Source organism: Pleurodeles waltl, chromosome 5, assembly GCF_031143425.1.
Source record: "Pleurodeles waltl isolate 20211129_DDA chromosome 5, aPleWal1.hap1.20221129, whole genome shotgun sequence".
Lineage (NCBI taxonomy): Eukaryota > Metazoa > Chordata > Amphibia > Caudata > Salamandridae > Pleurodeles > Pleurodeles waltl.
The window spans coordinates 435,444,986-435,466,914 of NC_090444.1; the positions used below are offsets into that span (position 1 = coordinate 435,444,986).

General features: G+C 44.9%; 1 protein-coding gene across 6 annotated transcripts in view; it reads left to right on the forward strand.

Moving 5' to 3' along the window:
* EHBP1 (EH domain binding protein 1) overlaps positions 1-21,929 on the forward strand; it is a 1,526,717-nt gene that overhangs the window by 922,333 nt on the left and 582,455 nt on the right. For all 6 annotated transcript variants that reach the window (XM_069234213.1, XM_069234209.1, XM_069234211.1 and 3 more), the window contains one exon: positions 17,182-18,108. In XM_069234213.1, coding sequence (XP_069090314.1) covers positions 17,182-18,108 — 927 coding nt within the window. The remainder of the gene's footprint in view (positions 1-17,181; positions 18,109-21,929) is intronic.

Genomic DNA, 21,929 nt, shown 5'->3' on the forward strand with positions numbered 1-21,929 from the left:
TCCTCATGGGAAGAATTCTAAGCTAACCTTCGACTATTTCTTCACACCTCCGACACCCTCAAATCTTATTATGAGCAGGTACCAGGCAGTGGTGGCTGCTGCCAGTAACGCTTGATGGGGCAGCGTGCAGGGAAGGATGGATGAGGGAAATAATTAAAAAAATAAATAAAAGAGACTTATCTGTCGCCTCAGTGTTCCTATGCTCCTGTCGCTTCTGTGCTTGCTCCCCTTCCCGCCCAATACAGACACTTCTCTCATGCTGTTACCCAGCATGAGAGAAGCTCCGGGATTGGTCTGAGCGGGCTGAAATTCTGCTCAGTTAGGGACTGAGAGCCTGCGCTGGTTCTCCACCTGGCTGTGCAACACAGCTTGGGTGGAGAGTTCTAAGTGCACATGTTGGTTTTATGCCACCCCAAGACGGCCAGCCAAACCGACATGCACACTTAGTGTGCGCCTAACACTTGTCCTCCCTGCTGCTGATGCAGAGGATGGCCCAGACCTGCCTCACAATGGGCAGACTGGCTGAGGAAGCGTAAAATAAAATGATAATAAAAGAGTTTCATTATCATTTTATTTTTCAGCAATGTGGTGACGCTCTTCCGCCATAACGGCTGGGCTGCCCCTGGTACCAGGTCAATCTTTATTAATGCCTCCCCTCTTGCTGCCTGCTTAGGTTCAGGGAGACTTGTCTATCATGTGCCTTTATCACACACATTGCACTAAATCCAGTTCCTTCACTGCATGGTAGTAAGTTGGGGGGTGTTCAGGTATGTCCTTTGTCCCACTCCTTGGATAGTATGAGCATATATACATTTAAAAAGTGATGCAAAAGTCCTGCAACAGACTTTCCTAAGTCCTCTAAAGCCATTTCTAGAAAGACTAACTCTAGGGTTCGACGGTCTGTGTGCTTTGTTAAAATATTGTGCATGTTCCATCCACTTCTGTGTACAGAGGATGTACGGTAGGGCATTTGTAATACAGCAGACGTTTTGACAATACATAAAGGTGGCAAGCTGGGCACAAGTATCTCCAGTATGTAGCTATTTACTGGAGCCAGTAAAGATAAAGTGGCTCAGATCTAATTTATGCAGAAAAGCAATTTTGAATTATGCTACTTTTTCGGATTAGAACTATTACAAAGATTTTCCAAATTGGATGTAACAGTTTGAAAAGCTGCATAGCACATCAAGTACCATAAAAGGTGTGCATCCATGCGTGGCCATTTAGAGTCTAACTTTTAACCTCACTGCTCAATTCAGTGGGTTTTACTTTTGTGTGGTATAAGGTGAAGTAAGTTGGAAGCACAGACATGGCTTAGATTTGCACTGGGGATAGTAGTAACAAATCTCCTGCCTTTTTTGTCAAGAGTAGAAACTCTGCATCTTCAATATGGTTGACTCATTTTCTCTGTTACAAGAATGCAGTCTGATATGCTGATCCTGCATCCTTGTGACACCCTTCGCACAGATGAATAGAGGCTACTGCTTCTACTACAGTACGATTATCAGTAACAGGCAGCTCAAAGTAAAGGAAGGATATCAGATTTCCTGTGGTAGTCTGAAGATAGACAACATATGTATTATTGAAAATAGCCAGATTGCTCAAGTGGACAGCCAACTTTCTGTGTAATGTGCATGTTTCACGAGTCACTTTATATAGTTGAAGTATCCGGTTATTTTTATCAACTGCACACATACTTATTGTGGCCGAGTAAGCATTTGGACTTGAGAACTTCTGCAGACTGACCTCAAACCGTGACTGGAGACGTGCTCTCATTGTGAATTGTAGTTAACCCATGTACCTCCTCTTTATCTGAGAATGTCACAGCCTGCAGTTTGTTACATCTTAGTGCACTACTCTCACTTTTTAGAGCTCGTTTTTATCTGTTTTCAGGGCCTAAAACAAGACACAGTTGCATTGGCACAATTAGTTCATGTAATTCTTTGACGTTTCCATGTTCCACAATCCATCCCTCATAGAATATTAGACAAGTTCTGCTTTCCCATAGTTCTCCAAATTCTCTCCCATCTTTTTGGAGCTTCATAAAAACATGCTCCTGAGGAAATCCTTTGTGGTGACTTTGAATTGTACCACAAGCTACTGTACCAACTTTGTACACTTTGCTGTACATGACCTACATCAACATAAGAAGAGAATTTTAGGTTGATTTAGGTGTCATGTGCTAATAGGTGAATTGCAATAGTATGTCCAGTAGATGAGCTATCTGCAGGTTTCATCTGTTGCAGTGACCACCACCAGTTGTTCAGAAGGCATATAGAGCCCTGTTTATTTCTCCTAACAATCTTTTTATGTGCTGCGCAAGTTAGTTTGTAATCATTAGATGGAAGACATTCTGTCTCAGTTCAAACATCAACTGTGTATGAAACCAGATCGTGGCTTGACAGTGCTGTCAACATGAGATTTCTTTTGGACGTCTGTGTTTGCAGTGAATATAGTTGAGAAGTTTGCCTGTGATATGCGTCAGGAGAGAAACCAGATTGATGCTTTGTTTGAAGATGACTGCTGCGATTTTGAGAACTATTGTGACATAATTCAGCCAGTGGCCCCTTTAACCCTGATAACCGATTAAATCCAGCACCAAGATATCTTAATGGGTAGCGGTTGCACTTATACAAGCTACTCCATTCATTCATTAAGTTTCTCTGCTTATGGTCAGCACAATATTAGGTCTCTTCATACAGAGTAACAGTGCATATTTTATTATTAGCTTTCACTGACTCACCTTAATTTCACAAAACACTAATGTCAGAAAAGGCAGGTGTTCTGTCCTATCACACCCATTTTTAAATCATCTAGAATTATTTGCAGTAGAACCAAAAGACTCCCAGGACAGTTTTTACTCATATCACACTACTTAGCCAACATTCATCCACCCTACATTTTGTAAGTGTGTTTTAGATCTGTTGTGTCAGCGCCTTAGTCAAAACAAGTTCATTCATATTTTAAATCTATTTCACCCAAAGGTTGGTGACACATAGGACCTCATTACAACATTGGCGGATGGCGGTTGTAACCGCTGTGCAGCCGCACTCCCGCCGCGCCCATTCTGACATCCCCACTGGGCCGCAACATGGGAGCCGGCTCCAAATGGAGCCACCGTTGTTGCGGCTGTGCGACAGGTGCTAGGGGCCCCATGACTCCCCTTCTCGCCAGCCTTTCCATGGCAGTTCCTACCGTCATGGACAGGCTGGCGGGAAGGGGACTTGTAATCCCCTGGGCAGCGCTGCCCTGGCGGATTAAAACCGCCGGGACAACCATGGCGGTAAACCGCCGGTCCCAGCAGTTATCTGCGAGTTTGTACCGCCAGCCTGTTGGCGGTACAACCTCCAAAACAGCCCTGGCGGTCTTTGACCGCCAGGGTTGTAATGAGGCCCATAGTCTAATAGGGAATACAAAGCTTAGTGCATGATAGCTGATAAACAGTAACATTTACAATATACAATTATTACTGAAAGAACAATGTGGGCTACCTAGGTGTACTGGATAACATTACCCAACCATCGGGCCACTATACTTGAGGAATATCCTTTAACTGCTTAGCTGCTGTAGTTTAGCTCCTCCCCACTTCTACCACCCCTCCCTCCCCCACGCAGAGGCCTTGTTTGCCTATTTGTTGTAGTTTGCGCTTAGGGCTCCATAACATCTGTCCATCCAAGGGATCCATGCCACATTTGCTTCCTTTTTTCCAACATCCTGGGTATTCTAACGGTACATAGGGGTTGTGGATTCCCCACAAAGGGACTGAGTAAATGGACAAAATATAGGTACATTTTAAGTTTTCTGGCCAAAATATGAAAAGGTGCTCCTTAAAAATGTGTCTGTTTTTTTGCCTAAAATGGCATCAACATAATGTTTGCTTTGCTAAAGTCACCGCCTTCTCAACTTTCAGGAACATGCAGAGCTGAACCAAAAACCCAAATTGTGTTCAGCAATTTTTGCATTTTTGAAGAGGTAGTCCATTTTTCCTAGTTAGGTGTTTTTAACCTACTTCCAGTCTGTGGCAGAAAGTCCTATGAAATATGAGTGATCGAGGAAAGCTATAGTTTTCTGAAAAGTAAACAGAATTCTGCAACTGCTTATATGGGTAAATCCCTCAAGGTTTTCCACGAAGCTGAATAGACATTTCAGACAAAATTTTAATTTGTAATTTTTCGTCGCGATGGACGATTTACAAAAGGCAGTATGCCATTACGCCTTAGACTCTTCTGGTTCCAGGGATATGTAGGGTTTATAGGTTCTCCAAGAACCCGAGGTTGCCAGAGCCAACAACTGAGCTGCACCGTACAATGTTTTTTCATTGTGTACCCAGTAAAAAATTATTCATATTGTGAAATAGGTAGAGTAAAAAGTGGGTATCGAGAAAACCTAGGTATTTCTGAAATGGGCGTCAGATAAAGAGTTTGGGAGCAGTGGTTATTTGTATAGCTCTGAATGTGTAGGAACCACACTAGCATGGGATTCAGAAGGCCTTTTTTCAAAATGTCTTCTCTTACACACTGGCTTACATTTGGAATGTACAAATGCAGCAAAATATACTTGGTAATAACAAATGTTCTATATTCCCCACAAGTCTTCCGATTACAAATTTTATCTCACTTGTGTGGGTAGGCCTAGTTCCCGCTACAGGAGTTGGGCCAAACTGCAACATGGATAAATCACATTTTTCCACTGAAAAATTACACTTTTTTTTGCTATGTCAGTAGCTGCATTTTAGGCCCTAGCCCAGTTGTCACCCTAGCAAACCTGCACATTTCCAAAAACTAGACACCTGGGGGAATGCAGAGTGTGGTGCCTTGCATGGCTCCCACCAGTTTTTTGTTTACACAGAATACCATGCAGACGTCAAACTTTGTCTTAAAAAACATTTTACTTACATTTCTGTGATGAAGGATTTTGGAATCTGCATGGAGCCACAACCTTTTTTTCCATCTAGCATTTCCCTATAAAAAATGCTGCATCACTTGTGTGGGTAGGCCTAGTGCCTGCCACAGGAAAAGGGCCAAAACGCAACACAGACACATCACATTTTTCCACAGAAAATAGACCCCCATTTATTTATTTTTTTTCTTACAAAGTGGGTAGCTGTGGATTTTGGGCCATAGCTCAGCCGGCACCTAATGAAGCCTAGCAAACTTACACATTCTTTAAAACTAGACACCTGGGGGAATCCAGGATGGGGGTATGTGGCCCTGACCCTGTTTTTTTACCTAGAATCCCTTGTAAACCTCAAACTGACTAGAAAAACTAATTTTCCTCACAATTCTGTGATGGAATGTTCTTTAATCTGCAGGGAGCCAGTAAAGTCCTTCCACCTAGCATTCCAGCAAGTCTCCCGATAAAAATGGTACCTCTCTTCTGTGGTAGGCATGGTGCCCGCAACAGGAAAGGGCACAAAGCGCAACATGAATACATCACATTTCTCCACAGAAAACTGTCGATTTTTTGCAGAGTGGGTAACTGAAGATTTTGGGACCCAACTCAGCTGGCACTTTTGGAAACCTAACAAGTCTGAACAGTTTTTAGAACTAGACACTTGGGGAAATCCAGGATTGGGGTGACTTGTGGGGCTCTCATCAGTTTTTTTTTTATTACCCAGAATCCCTTGCAAACCGGCAAAATTTAACTAAAAAACTCACTTTCCTAGCATTTCTGTGATGGAAAGTTCTGGAATCTGTAGAGAGGAACAATCTTCCTTGCCTCCAGCATTCCCGCAGGTCTTCCTGTAAACATGGTAGTTCACTTTTGTGGTTAGGCCTAGTGCCCGCAACAGGAAAGGGCCCAAAACGCATCATAGACACATCTAATTTTTCCAATGAGAAATTGACCCTTTTTTGCAGAGCTGGTAGCTGTGGATTTTGATCCTTAGCTCAAAAGCCACCTGGGGAAACCTAACAAACCTGCACATTTTTGAAAATGTACACACCTGGAGAATCCATGGTAAGGTGACATTCGTGGCTCTCAGAAGGGTATTTTTCTTTTACCCAGAAGCCCTTACAAACATCAGACTTTGTTGCATGTCACAGAAAGTTCTAGAATCTGTAGGAAGCCACAAGTATGGCTTGATGCCAGGGTAGACTGCACCCTCATAATTTCTTTTTTTGTTTTGGCACCATTTTGAATTCCCTGGTGTGTAAAGGACTTTCTACCACCACAGGGCCACATTGAAGCAAACACCCTGTCTGCCCCTGTGTAGGCATGGGTGGCAGAAGAACTGCCATTAGCCACACCACCACCCCAAATGGGACAAACCAGTTTTTCTGCCAGCTGTCCCCCACACAACCCTTGCCACCCCATGGGCCAGACAGGGGGTTTGCCTTCAGTAGAAAGAGAGATTGTTGAGCCCACCCTGAATCAAACGTAAGGATCCAATCCTCACATACAGTTTTCTCAGTCAGTGCACAGAGTCATATCAGTGAGTCCAGCGATCTTTTAATTACAAAAGCTTTGAAGACAACAGCCTTGTAAGTCCAGTGGTCTTTCAGTTTAGAAGCTTCAAACAACAGCTGACACATGGTTCGCCCCCTAAGCGGTTTGTGCACCTGGGGCTTTTTCAAGGCTATTAATACGTTCGGGAATGTGTGTCAATTTCTGATTAGCACAGATTATGTAGATTACTGGTCAAAAATATATCTGTGATTCTGTAATGTTTTTTTTTTTTTTTTTAGGGATGTGACCTAAAGACGGTTGTCTGAAAGAAGGTCCAAACTATAATGTTTTTTTTTTTTTTTTTTTGGGATGTGACCTAAAGACGGTGGTCTGAAAGAAGGTCCGACCTTTCACTCATTGCTAATCAATGTTTTTCAATTTGCAGTCTTGATGTGTAACGTGAAGCAGATGTCTGTCTCTATGTTGTCTTATCTCGTCCTTGAAGTTGTCTGACATTAACTGCCCCTTTGTAAAGCGTGAAAACATTCTAACACTCCAGAGTGACAGGAATGAGTTTTCAAATAAAAGAGAGTGTTGGATCACTAGAGCAACATATCTGAGGCGGTTTTCCTTCGATCTGCCCCTGACAGGGACAGAAAGCCTACTACACACAAGGAAATTTAAAATGGCACCAAACAAACAAAGGGAGGGTGCCATTGAGCCACGTGGGCAGATTGGTGGTTTGTTCCAATCGGGAGGTTGCCTCAAACTTGCCCCATGGGGGAATTAGAAAGTCCACCTGACACCAGGGATTTTGCCTTTGGGGCAAAAGAAAGTGGTGCAGGTGTTGCACTCTGGCATTGGCCATGCACCCACCCTAAATGGGACAAACCATAGTGTATCACCTGCACCACTTTTTTTTGCCCCAAAGGCCAAATCCATGGTATCAGGTGGAGTTTCTATGGGAGGCATATTTGGGGCAACCACCCCATATGGGACAAAGCTTCTATCTGCCCATAGTGGGGGAAGAAAGGCACTATTGCCCCTTCTGGGGCTTGAGTATGGCTCGATTTTTCCCTCTCCTTTAGTATGTTTTGGCTGTTTCAAAATCCCAGCTTTTTATTGGGCTTACTGCTCCCCACTGGGGTGGGTGGGGGACAGATTAGGGGGTTAATACTTATATCTACCCTCTGAGGGGGAGGGGGGCAGAATGTCTGTTGGGCCATGGGGTGAGGGAGACCAGGAGCCCATGCCTAAGGGGGCCGTTCCCCCTAAACACATACTGCATAAATTTAGACCCTGGTGTCTAGTGGCTTTTGGCCCTCCTGGGGGCAAACTGAGGGCGATTGCCCTGACCTGCCTTCAAGGGGGGGAGATTGTCAGTGCTCTGTTGGGGTGGGGGCATGCCCATGGTGGGCAGCCCACCCTTATTTTTTTCAATTACCCTGGTGTCTAGTCAGCTTTCTGCCCCGCGGTAGTGGGCTGATTGGGTGTAATCACCTCCATGTACACCCCCCACCCCCACACACACACACACACACCCTTTGGGTCGGGGCAGAAAGACTGCCTGCCTTCTTGTTGGAGGAGGGGGTATGGCCATGCCCATAGTGGGTAGCCCCCACCCGTATATTTTGTTTCAATAGCAAAGCCCCCATGTGTTTTTTAACACTTGGTGAGGCAGAAATGATAAATATGAACTGAAATCAATATGAATATGATTTCCACACACTACCTTTTGTATAAAATATAGTTTTATCAGTGAAACTGTATGTCTGCGCAAATGGAGTGGCCATTTCAGAGGAAAATATGCTGTCTGTAAATAACAGTGCACTACCACCACACAATGTGTTAGTTACATTAAAAATTCGACCGACTGATGTCCATTAGAGCTTAGTGGGTCTCAAAAGTTTGTCTTTCTAAAAATTGGTCCATTGTTCTGAAAAGTTTAGGAAGCCCTGCACTAAAGCCGTATGAAAGTGGAGCAGACAATCTGACATCAGCACAAGATACACTTGTGATAGACGTAATGTGCAAACATGGCATCAATGTTTTGTTTTCTGTGCTCACTATAAGTAATTACGGAAATATTAACTAAAACCTGTATCATTGTATGTTAGGACTCTAACTTTTAATGATATTTTTAAGTTATGTACAGGGAGAAAGAAGAGCATCATGCTGCATTATTTGCTACACAACTCTGAGTAAAAATTACACACCCAATTAACGTTTGTGTACTAATAATGAAAAAATGTGTGATGTACTTATGTCAGAAACTATTTTAGGAAGTGTATAATTTGATTTTGAGATATGAATATATTTTCTGTACATGTTTACGTGGATGGCATTTGAACTTCACGGATAGAGCAGGAGTAATGCCAAAAGCGTGCAGTTAATCTTCCTTCTTCCCCAGTGCCTGGTCCTGTCCTCAGCTAAGTTTGACATCAGTGTTTGCTCCTTTAAGCAAACACAAGTCAGGTTGTTCTCCCTTATCCTCTTCGAGATGGTTCACGATCCATATGAGAAGGTCTCTTGGGTGCAAATAATGTGAAACGGCTTTCAGAACCTTAAATTTGTTATGTTTGTGGCATGGACGAGTCCAATTGGGAGGGGGATCCTCCCCCGTCCAGGCCGCCGTTACCCCTGCGTGGGGAGTAAAAATGGGAGGCCCCTGATGTAAGGGGCAATGAAATTAAAGGGGACAGCGAGGTTTTCGCGCCAGTCCGAGACCTATACCTGTGTCCTGCCTCATCTATCTGAGGTGTTTCCCGTGTGCCCAATACCACGGGCAAAAACAACAAACTGGCGACGAGGGTTGGTGGCCCCACCCTCTTTGCAGCGCTGTATCATAGCCGGTGCGGTCGTCCAGTATCTTGAGCCAGCCGCATCACAGCGCTCGTATTTGGCACAGTGGGGTGCTGTTCCTCCTGTCTGCTGGCCCGGAGGTTTCTCTGGCTGCTTCCCTGCAGACTGTGCTCAGCGTGCATCTCCGCAAGTGTGCTGGCCCCACCCCCATTGGGCTCTTTGTACTCAGAGGATGCCCGTTTCTCCCTTCTGGGGCCTGCAACACGCCTGCCATGTGATGGGCAATTCCCGGTGGCTGGTTTTGGGCTGAGGAGCTCCTGGTCAGACGTAGGGAGGCTCAGGCTATGCTGCTAATATACTTCACCAGCCGCCAAGAGTGGTGAACAAGTCCAGTGACGAGTGCAACTTTTGTTGTGGCTTCCAAGGACACTCTCTCCCCCAAGGCTCACTCCACCCACTACTTACCCTGCTGGGGATACCCAGAGTGGCCCTTGCACATCGTTGGTGGTGCACAAGGCCGTTTTCACAGGTGAGCGACTGTCAGGTGTGGGACACTTCACCGGGAGGTGTCTGGTTGGTGCCTGTGGTGCACAATGGAATCCACACCGACACGCGAACCCTTCATAATCGACGGCCCACCGTCAGCCCAGGCAGCGAAGTGGAGCGACTGGAAAAATACTTTGCGTCTGTCGCCCTGGACATTGATCAACGCCGTCCCATGCTCTTACATCTGGGAGGGTCGGCCATACACAAGATCAGTAAGTCCATCATTGAAGAAGAACCCCCTTTGACGTACCAGTCGCTGAAGAAAGCACTCACAGCCCATTTTGAGCCAGATTATGAAAGGTTCCTCCTTCGTCATGCTCGCCAACTCCCGCAGGAATCGGTAGACACATTCTACGCGAGACTGCGGAAACTGGCAAGCACTTGTACCCTACCAGATGCCGAGGACAAAATTTGAGCCCAATTCATACAAGTTTGTTGCTCTGTCAAACTTCGGGAGAACATTGTACAAGTCCAGGGAATGTCAATGGCAAACATGCTCACACTGGGGAGATCCAAGGAGCTATTGAAGGCTTGTGCAGCTCACATGGAGGCAGCCCTGCAAAAACCAATCAAGATGGAACCCGTGAATGTGGTCACCACGGCCTCAGGGGATCGAAAGAAGTCACGCGTAAAGTCCGGTGCAACGCCACGTGCATGCTACACGTGCAGAGGGTCCTACCCCATCCAGGACAGTGCCCTGCCCAGGGGAAACGGTGTGCAAATTGCAACAAACTACACAATTTTGCCAATGTATGCAGATCCGCCTCCTCCAAAAAGGCAAATCAACACAAGACGGTGCAGGCAGCACAAATCCATATCTCAGATGAAGCCGAGGGGGATATGGATGACGATGAGTCAGAAGGTGCCATACATGCCATGCAACCGGGGGGTAGTCTTAAGCAACAAATCCCCAAATGCAGCGTAGTGGTAGGAGGTAAGCCAGTGGTGGCCCTAATAGACAAGGGAGCCTTCATCAACATCATGGCCCTCCGAGTGCTGAAGAACCTGCAACTAAAACTGACACTCTGCCCCACTGTGTTTGCGTTTGGGTCGTCCAGTCCGCTTCCTCTACCAGGAATGTTCACGACGGACATCGAGCATGACGCTCAAATGGTCAGGACCAACATCTATGTTACCAAGGACGGGTCTGGAATGCTAGTAAGCTGCTAGACAGCAGAACAGTTGAGGCTGGTGTGGTTTGCATTCAGCATCCATCGAGAAAACGTTGAACGTTTGATAGCTGAATATGCCGAGCTATTCGATGGAATAGAATGTTTGAAGGGAAGATCAATAAGTCCTCACATTGACAAATCCATCCAGCCAGTGGCCCTGAAACACCACCGGGTCGCTTTCCATCTGCGTCACAAAGTGGAGGAGGAGTAACGAAAACTGGAGACCGCAGGTATAATTGAAAAGGTGGAGGGGCCCACTCCGTGGGTCTCGACGATCGTAGTCACCCGAAAGCCCAAGCAGCCTGGGGAAGTGAGAATCTGCTTGTACATGAGGCTACCCAATGCAGCAATCCGGAGTGAACGTCACCTAACACCAACCATTGATGACATTGTGGCCAAAGTGAGTGGATTCAGGTGGTTCTCAAAGATGGATCTGAGGGCAGGCTATCACCAACTCATGCTTGACCCGCAGTCCCGAGCAATCACCACATTCTTGACTCAAGTGGGACTCAGGAGGTACACTTGCCTCAGCTTTGAAATCTCCAGTGCTGCAGAAGTCTTTCAAGACACAATCAGAGGCGTGGTAATGGGAGGGTGTCATCAACGTCAGTGATGACATACTGGTACACGCCCCCACCCTGGAAGGCATCTTGATAGACTGCGAGCCACATTCAAGCGTCTCCAAGAACACAGTCTCACACTGCACAGAGGAAAGTGTGAGTTTCTTCAAAATCACATTGCTTTCTTTGGATACCATTTTTCTGACAGAGGGGTAATGCCTGACCAGGAGAAGGTGCATGACATTCAAACGGCGCCTGCCCCCACATCAGTCACAGGTGTCCGCAGCTTTCTTGGTATGGTTACGTACTGCGGCCGCTTTATCCAGAATCTGGCATCCATCACAGCTCCTCTCCATGAACTGATGAAGACCAACACCCCCCTGGGAGTGGGGACCTGCCCAGGAAGATGCTTTCTGTGCTATCAAGAAGGCATTGTCAGCTCAGACCACGATCAGGTACTTTGATCCGGCCAAAGAGTCGGAACTAGCGGTCGATGCGAGCCCGGTGGGACTGGGCGCCATTCTATCGCAACATGGTGAACAAGGTGATTGGACCCCTGTGGCGTATGCTAGCCGAGCCCTAACGGAGACTGGACAAAGATACTCCCACATTGAAAAGGAGGCCATCACCGTTCACTGGGGCTGTTGCCATTTTCACCTCTATCTATACAGCCAGCCGTTCACGGTAGTGACAGACCACAAACCTCTGGTTTCGCTTTTCAACAGGTCAACATCCACTTCTCCTCCCAGGATAGAGAAGTGCATCCTCCAACTACAGGACTATCAGTTCAGGGTAATCTATTGCCTAGGGTCTCAAAATCCGGCGGATTACCTATCGAGACATGCCAGGCCAGTGTCAGCACAAAAGGAGGGTGAGGCCGAAGCCATGGAAGAATATGTTCGGCTGCTGTTCGAGCACTCCAGACCACTGCCAGTGTCCATGCAAGAATTCACAGAGGCCACCCAAGACGACAAATGCATCCAACTTGCCATAAGAGCTGTTCACACAGGGAGGTGGCATGAAATGACACACAACCTAGCTAGACGAACGGAAGAGGCCGGTCACACTTTGGCTGCCCTGCATCAGGGCCGGCACGAGCTGTCGGTGTCACCAGAGGGGTGTCTACTCCGTGGACTGAGGTTGGTGGATCCCCGATCCCTGCAATCCCTGCAATCCCACATAGTGGATTTGGCCCATGCTGCTTATCAACGAGTAGTCAAGACAAAAGCCAGACTTGGGTGTAAAGTATGGTTCCCCGGACTGGATCACCACATTGAGAGAGTGGTGCGCACGTGTCACATCTGCCAGGTTGCTGGTCGATCCGAGCCTCCAGCCCTGATAATCACGGAGCAAATTCCATCCAAACCATGGAAGCGGGCCTGTGCCGACCTAGGGAGTTTGCTTGACGGCCGTCACATGCTGGTGGTCACTGATGACTTTTCCAAATATCCTGAAGTGGAAATACTGGACACAGCTATGGCTGGACAGGTCATCCCTCGGTTGGAAAACGTTATGGCCACTCATAGTCTCATTCATGAGCTAAGATCGGACAATGGTCTGCCCTTTTCTAGTCAGGAGTTCGCAGACTACCTCGCGAGGCAGGGGGTTGTCCACAGAAAAATCACGCCCTGCTGGCCACAGGCCAATGGTGAGGCTGAGCGCTTCATGCGGACCTTGAATAAAGTACTGAGAATAGCGGTGGCCAACGCTCACAATCCTGACTGTGCTTTACACGCATTCCTAAGGGAATACAGATTCACCCCCGCATACCACCACCAGGATAGCACCTAGAGCTCTGTGCATGAATAGATCAGTAGGAGACACCATTCCGCAGTGTGAGGTACCTACAACCCTGCAGGAGCAGGCCAGTGAAAGACTGTACCAACGCAAGTCTGCCAATGACCGAGTGTCATGTAGGAGGTGAGGGAAATCTGCACCCCTGCATGTGGGCAACCAGGTGTTGGTTCGAAACAGACATCCCGTGGGAAGTTCAGACTCCCATTTGAGATGACGCCATGGACTGTGGTGAGGCTAAAAGGCACCCTGGTCACTGCTCAGAAGGGCCACGAATCGTAACACAAAATATATTGTTCTTCAAACGATATCGATCTGACACTGACACTGCTGCTACTGACATTTTGCCACCATCCACTGATGCTGATGGTAGGGAGTCGGGGTCAGTCGCCTCGACACCTCAGAGCTGGAGGTCCATACACCTCAAGGAGGGTGTGTAGAAAAACAAGAGGGCCCCCACAGGACCACACCGGAAGGATGTGAGGGTGATGGTCTGGCAGAGACATTGGAACCAGGTGGTATGCCCGAGTGTGTGGTGAGTACCCCCTGCCCCCCAGGGTTGAGTCCAAGAGATACCATCTCCGTCCTAGGCCGCTATCGTCCAGTAAGCTGCGAGACTTCCTGGTAACCTGATGATATGGTGTGCGGAGATGCCAAGGGAGCAGTGAAGCGGAGAAGCGGTGTTTTAATGTGCTGGACTCTGAGTCGACATTTCAATTCAGTGATGAAAAATGTTTTGGTTATTCATAATGTTTTGCTGTTTTTGTTTGGGGTAAAGGAGGAATGTTATGTTTGCGGCATTGACGGGTCCAATTGGGAGGGGGATCCTCCCCTGTCCAAGCCGCCATTACCCCTGCGAGGGGAGTAAAAATGGGAGGCCCCTGACGTAAGGGGCAAGAAAATAAAAGGGGACGGCAAGGTTTTCGCGCCAGTCCGAAACCCAGACCTGTGTCCTGGCTCATCTATCTGAAGTGTTTCCCCGCGTGCCCAATACCGTAGGGAAACACAACAAAATTCAGCTGAATATAACCCACGCTGTATGTGGTATTGAACCTGCGGCCTGAAGTAGCAGCTGTGGTTGGCAGGTGATGTTGGGGGAGAGTCTGTTGGAAGTACCGAGGCACACTCTGTGTTTGTACCTGGGTATGCTGTGAACTGCTGAGAAAGCTAACTGAGCTTTCAAGACTACTTTTATATACTCCCTCCTCACCACGAGTTGGCTTATTATTGACATTTTAATTTTTGTCGGCAGCTCAGCCGCTGACCACGATGCATCAAGATATGAACATTAAGTATGCATTAATTGGGGATACTTTAAGAATTATTATTTTGTTTGCATGAAGTGATAAAGGGCCATATGTACAAACACTTTTTACCATAGACACAGAATGGGTAAAAACCTTTGCTACATCTGGCCCGTAGATCCTTAAAGCATCTGTGTATTGAATCGGAGGATTGAGACAGGTCCAGCCTAATCCTGTGTACAGAAGCAGTGATAAATGTGCCGTGCCTCATTAGTGTGATTGGTGGTGTACTGTTAAAGGCTCTTTGTTGCTTGAAGGATTTTATATTGTAACGTACTCACTATTTTTCCATTGACCAAGTGCTGCGTCTTCGCTGTGCATTGATAACCTAAAATATCACGGCGGGGCTCTTCGCTGCACTCGAGGTAAGTGCGGAGAAATATGAAGGTTAATGAGAAATAAAAGGTTCATCGAGAAATCGTTTAAAACAAATCATTAAAATCACGGATGGCTTCAGGTGGCTGGGAATTTTTAAGATAACTTGAGTGCGGCGGCGAGATTTTGTTCTTCATTTATTCGGTTTCATTAAGGATAGATGACCCCATTATAAAAGAAGTAATTATTTGTGTTATTGTGCGGGTTTTCCCTCTCTCATCGCTGTGTAGCCCCGTTGCCTGACAGCTGCGCAGAGCCCTCCGCTGCTTCCTGCAGATTTATTTCCTGGCCTCACCGAGTCCTGCCCGATAACCCCGCTGCCCTTGGCTGCGATGAATGGGCGCCAGGAACAATGCCCTCGTATAGGTTCCACGCAGATGCCAAACGCGCCTCACAATTATTCCGCCTAAGCAATTAAGCGGACATGGTGAATGAATGCATAAGCTGACTTTCCTCCTCGCGCGTGACCTCCTCCCTGCTCGCGCGGAATGGGCGGGAGGAAGAGGCCGCGGCGGCCCCGGTGGTGGAGTCTGAGCAGCCGCAGTGCCCCTCAGACGGGATTGACCTTGCTTGTTGTGCGTTGCAGACACGTTTTACTATAATTATTTATACAAACAGGACTTAAGTCCGTTGATGACCAGTAGCAAAAACGTGGGCAGCGCTTTTACCCATCGGCTATTTTAACTAAGCTTAATCGTGCGCCCTATCTGTAAGCGGGTTTGAATTAAAAAGGTATTTACCTGTGACATCCGATCTCGGCCAATATGTCAGTGTGTTGTGTAATTGGGAAATGTTTAGAATACTGCCTCTGGTGCTTTTGTTGACGGACTGCAATTGATGTCTGTCAATCAGCTTGTCTAGTAACGAGGAGGTGGGGAGAGGAGAGCAAAGTTTTCTGCTAAACAAGTGACAGAACGCGCAGGCTGATGCAGTACAGCCGAATTCGCATTCTAATGGGCTAAAGTAAGCCTGATTGAGTATTTTGAGAGTGAGGTGTCGGAATCCGAGATTGTTTTGCTTACAACCTGTGGGCTGCTGTGTTTCCAACGCTCCAACAGCTACACGCTTTGCAGAGATATTACAGAAGGATTAAATCTGAAGGCTGTATTACGCTGCAGAATGTAAGCGTAAAAATCTGATTTCCCAAATCGCATTTGTTCTTTTTCTACTTTGGATTTTTGCCCCTGGTTTCCTTTTGCGACCCCTTAGGCCTCAAAGTCCCGGGGAGGATAAGGCCTTGAAGCTGAGTAGAAAATGAACAAATGCAAATACACATCCAAGATGTCTGGTGCATGCCACCGCAGTTTTTTTACTTTTTCTAGTCAAAGGTCCTTTGCAATACAATACTATGTTCGAGTGTTGGTGCAGGATAGTGATAATTAATTGTAAATAGAGAAATAGCTTTGCTTCAGAACGAGAAAACCCTGTTTTACCACTGGCAATTAAAGGGCAATCAAATTATAATGCAACAAGGCCTCTCACGTCTTCCCTCCGTTCTCAGACCCAAAAGCAGAGAAATAAACATACACGTGCTCTTGTTCGAAGAGTCGACGTTTCCAAATAACGCCTCACGCATTTGTTAAGTGCTGCGCATGTGAAATGTTTGCAAACCAGAATGTGTAGTTGGCGCAGAACAACTTGGTGTGTAGCTCCCCGTCCTTATCTGTATTGTTGTTCCTCATCAGGAGAAACCACAGCAATTACATGGTAAGTACAAAGGAGAAGGTTGATCAGCGATGATAACGCCCGGGACGGATTAGTGTAGTGTTTCCTTATATCCCAGGGCCTTATCTCACGACCTATCATTCGCTTTTCTGTACCTGCTTAAGCCATTTCCCTCTTTCCTTGCTTCCTACTACTTGAAATCAAATCGTTTTATGATGGTGATAGATTTGTTATGGAAATGCATTTTGTGTTCTTGAGATTGTTTTGATTATGGTCTGACATTCGTTAAGGGCACGACATCCAGTGCCAGTACAGATTAAGTTTTACTTAATTTACATACATATATCTGATGTATAGGCTTTCAAAAGCTGCATGACTTTAGTATTTTCCACTTGAAAATGTTACTAATCTGTATCGTAGCAGCTATTTATTCTGAAATTAATCGTTATTTTTGCACATAATGTAACCTTTATGAGGTTAGATTTGTAAGATCTCATAATGGTGAAGTGTTGTTTTTTTGTACTTTTACTGGCCAAAGTGCTGTATCAATAACCCTTTTCTTTATTTTCCTTAAAGGCATATGATGGGTTTGCAAATATAGGAATATCACGACTTCTGGAACCTTCTGATATGGTTTTATTAGCAATCCCAGACAAACTGACAGTTATGACATATCTTTATCAAATAAGGGCTCATTTCAGTGGTCAGGAGCTAAACGTGGTCCAGATTGAAGAAAATAGTAGTAAAAGTCAATACAAGGTGGGAAACTACGAGACAGATACCAACAGCTCCATCAACCAGGAGAAGTTCTATGCAGAGCTAAGTGATTTGAACCGTGAGCCTGAGCCTGAACTGCGACCACTCGACACTGATGGAGCAGACTTTTCTTCTCAGGATGCATCTGTTTTCCAAAATAACTGTCTGCTTCGTGAGTCGGAAAGTAAAAGCCAAATTCCCAATGATCACCTAAACTCAAGTATGACCTCCTCTTCTGCTGGCAGGACTAAAAGTGACAGTGGCCCGCCGGTACCAGTACAAAGTACATGTAGGACGTCTGGATCCCAGGAAGTCAGGACAAGTGACAGCACAGATGTGGCACAATCACAAGCTCAACCTCTGCAGGGCAGAAAGAAGCTTTTGAAAGCGGACACTTTTCACTTTAATGAATTGGCACTTGCTAGTGATACTGAAGAGGAGGCATCTTCTACAGCTGCGTGTGAGAACACAATTTATCAGAGGCCCAAGACTTTGAGTCAGTCCAGCGGCTTAGTAGATCAGAAAATACAAAGTACTGTAGGCCCAACAGAAGATTGGAGTCCTCAAGCTGACTTGCAGGTCATCAAACCAAGCCTGTCGCCCACTTGCAAACTTGGGTACTCGTACAACAGGGATGTAGATCTTACTAAGAAAAAACGTGCCTCCCTGCGACAGACAGAGTCTCTTCCTGATCCGAACACTAGACCTGATGTCAACCATGTAGAGGAACCTGCAGAATCTATACAGGTATGACCTTTGGATATGCTCTGAAGACCCTTTAATTAGTAGTATGCCTAGAGCTTGTGACAGCCTTGTTAGCCGTATTGCATCACAGCCAGAATGACTAAATCCCCAGACTCCTGTATTTTTTTTTTCTTTGCATGCTCACTTTGTTTTGTGTTAATGAGTGTTCATTTAAATTACTCAGTGCAACACATGGCGATCTTGTGCTGATAAATTTAGGGAAATCCAGTTTCTAGATATTCTATACGATTTTGCTTTTATCAGATCATAGGGCCAATTCTGTTAATTTGGTTGCTCTCTGTGCGTAGCAGTAAGGAGTAAGGCTATTGGTGTCTAAGTGTTAAAAAGGTGACATTGCAAAACTTGTGCTTGAGACACTTATTTGATAACCTTAAATTAGCACAAACGTTATAGCCAGCTGTTAACCAGTATTACATTGACAATAGCATGCCATTAATCTCCAGTGGTATCCTGAGTGGCATGCTGAGATTGGCTCAGCCAGTTAGGATGCTTAGAATGCTGGCCCCTACTGCTGTGTTTTTGCCTGCATTCTATGTTCAGTGTCAGTCGGGAAGGAGATGAAGACAATAGGTGTGATTATTTACATGTTGTAGGTGAGATGAAGGTTATGCGCACTAATAGTCACATTGACCATATGCTGTCAGACATTAACAGCTCCTATTTGATCTTTCCTCTCATTATGCGTTTCGATCTTCCAGCCTGTATTCAGCGTGTTAACTGTTGTTAAAGATGTGGGCAAATGTAGCAATATTTAGTGGTTTGTGAAAGATGACATCTATTTGGGGGACATTGGGTTAACTGTTTACATAAATGCAGTTAATCACTCTGACACCAACGGTATCTGGTAGATACAGATATGAACAGCCTGGCATAAATATGCGTCATTCCACCACCCCCCAGAGTTTATTTCACTCAGTCGGTACCTGGACATGTGTTTTTGTCATCTGCATGCTTATTTGTGGTCTTTGCAATACCCCCTTGCAGATTTTTTGCTCTTTAAGACGAGGACCTAGGGATGGCCGTTTGGTGCCCCAAGCAAGAGACCACCAGTGTAAAAAAAAGCAAAAAACGATATGAGTCAGATTTTTTTGGTTAGTTATGAACATTTTAGGCAGTATTTATTAATACGAACACATTTTACAAAACTGTAAAAGGTAATGACAGAGAAACAATGAATTCACCAATGAATACGTTACAATTCCTGATGAATATTAATGTTGCCCAAATAGAGTACGCCAGACATTATCATGCTTGTGCACAATTCTGTGATCTTGTGGTCTAACTTCTCCCCTTGTTATCTCAGCTTCCTTAGAAACCAGATCAGAGCCCCCACTCACTGTGTGAAAGTCCACAAAAAACGTGCTTCATCAGTTCCTCCTAATGGGGAGAGACAGGATCGCTCAGATGTGAATCTAAAATAACCAACCCTTGTACCACTCCCCTGGTAACTGCAAAAGAGATGGGTTGGGCAGCCAGGCCCCCAATTGAGCCCGTGGCGCAGATCTCATCTCTTCTTACACAAAAGGCCAAAAACAGTGGGGCACCCAAACAAATGGAGGCAAGAAAGAGCAATGGCAGCTTCATTCCCAACGCTTTGAAAACATTTTAAGGCTCCTGTGTGCCTCCCTCTCAGGCCCAGTTCTAGCGGGTGGGCCAGACCCACCCACAAATGCACTTTCGCCTTCCCAGTAACAGCAAAAGAGGCCACAGAGAAAGCACCTGTTTAGTGCTTCCTCTATGTCAGCAAATGTGATTTTTTTGTCTTAATTTTGTTTACTTTAATTATCAGTCAGGGGTCAATGAGAAATCTCTAGAATACATTTTATAGTGCATTATTTTAATAATAGCTGCTTTACTTGTGCACTGATAGGGAGAAAAATACCGCCTTTAGATGATTTTCCCTATTTTTCTACAGTTTGAGACAAAACTCTGGGATGTCTGTAAAAAGAAAACAGCCCGGGGCTCAGCTCATGTCTGAGGCAAGCTGCAGTGGGGAGGTGTGTGTTGAATAATAGCAGAGAAGGGTTTACTTTCCATTGATGCAGCAGGTCTGAGAATATATTGCAGTACACACAGTAACCCAATAGTAACCCAAAGGAACTGGTTAAATCATAATACAAAACTACATTCGTCCATTCGAAAACAGTTTCTCATTAAGAAAGATCAGTTATTGATCCATACAGAGTTTAAATCATACATTAACCATGCAGCATAAGATAACAAATACTCAAACAAACAGAAAAACATGAATTACTCCATATAAGAAAATATACAATTTTTAATGATTAATTTCACAATTATAAAAATATATCAATCTAAATTCCCCTACCACAATAGAACAAAAAAGAGGACAGAAAAAGTGCAAAATTGAAGTGCTCGTGAATAAAGACATGGAAACCAGCAATATATCTGCAACATTTATACAAAAAGACAACTTTGTTTCAAAAGCCTGTTGGTTGACCATTACACAGTTAAATAGATCTCATATCATCTGGGTAGCGTTCCCCTAGTCTACATTGTCCTCTGATGGACTTTGTAAACCAATCCAGGCTTAAAACATAATCAACCGTAACCTCTCCTTATTTACACAACTTAGAAGATAATTAAGCTTATCAAAAATTCACAAGTCCCTTCATTATTAGCAAAAATAAGATAAAGAAATCATCACATCACATCACATGCTACTTATTTTTTCTAAGAAAACCCGAAGAGTCACCATACTAGCTGGCTTATCTCTGGATTTAAAACTCACCTCAAACGAACAAGGGCCTCTACCATCACTGTTCACCTAACGCAGAATTAAACTCGCACTTAAATCAACTCCTTTAATGTCCTCGTGCACGTTGTGCTAAGATAAGATTGGTTGCGGTACTTGTCAACTTGAAATTCCATTTTTTAGATTAACAAAGTCTGAGGGAAATCTTTTATTTTAAATCAACTCAGTTTGAGTTTATGGGACAGGTCAATTTCGAAGTTTATCTTTGGAGAAATTACGAAATTTCAGGGGAGCTCTGTATCTTTGATAAATTCGAGCTAGTTAGGGACCTCGAGGTTTAATGACATGGTGAGTTCAATTGTGTGACTTATTAGATCCGGTGGAATTTTTGAAGGGATCCTAGGGAATAAACCGGGACAGTGAATTGATGATGAATGCATTCCTAGAGGGATGAATGTCCTGCTTACAATCTTTGTGAGGAAGGCGATGAATTCAGAAAAGATTCCCATGCAATAGGTGAGAGACTTTGAAGTACTGTTGTGGTATTAGAACGTGGGTTGACAAAAGGAATGTACTGACCGAATGGTTATCCGATTTGGTAAGTTTATTTCTCTAGATATAAGAAATTTTGGGACTTGCCTGAAAAAGTTTACATCTGAAGTTGGAACCTCTATTTTTCCTTAGACGGAACCATATGGGTGAACCAACAGGCTTTTGAAACTAAGTTTTTTTTCTTCGTATAAATGTTGCAGATATATTGCTAGTTTCCATGTCTTTAGTCACGGGCATTTTACTTTTGCACTTTTTCTGTCCACTTTTTTGTTCTATTGTGGTAGGGGAATTTAGATTGATATATTTTTATAATTGTGAAATGAATAATTACAAATTGTATATTTTCTTACATGGAGTAATTCATGTTTTTCTGCCTATTTGATTAATTTTTATGTTATGCTGCATGGCTAAGGTATGATTTAAACTCTGTATGGATCAATAACTGATCTTTCTTAATGAGAAACTGTTTCCGGATGGACCAATGTAGTTTTGTATACTGATGCAGCCGGTGCAGTGGCACCAGAGCCCAGGTTGT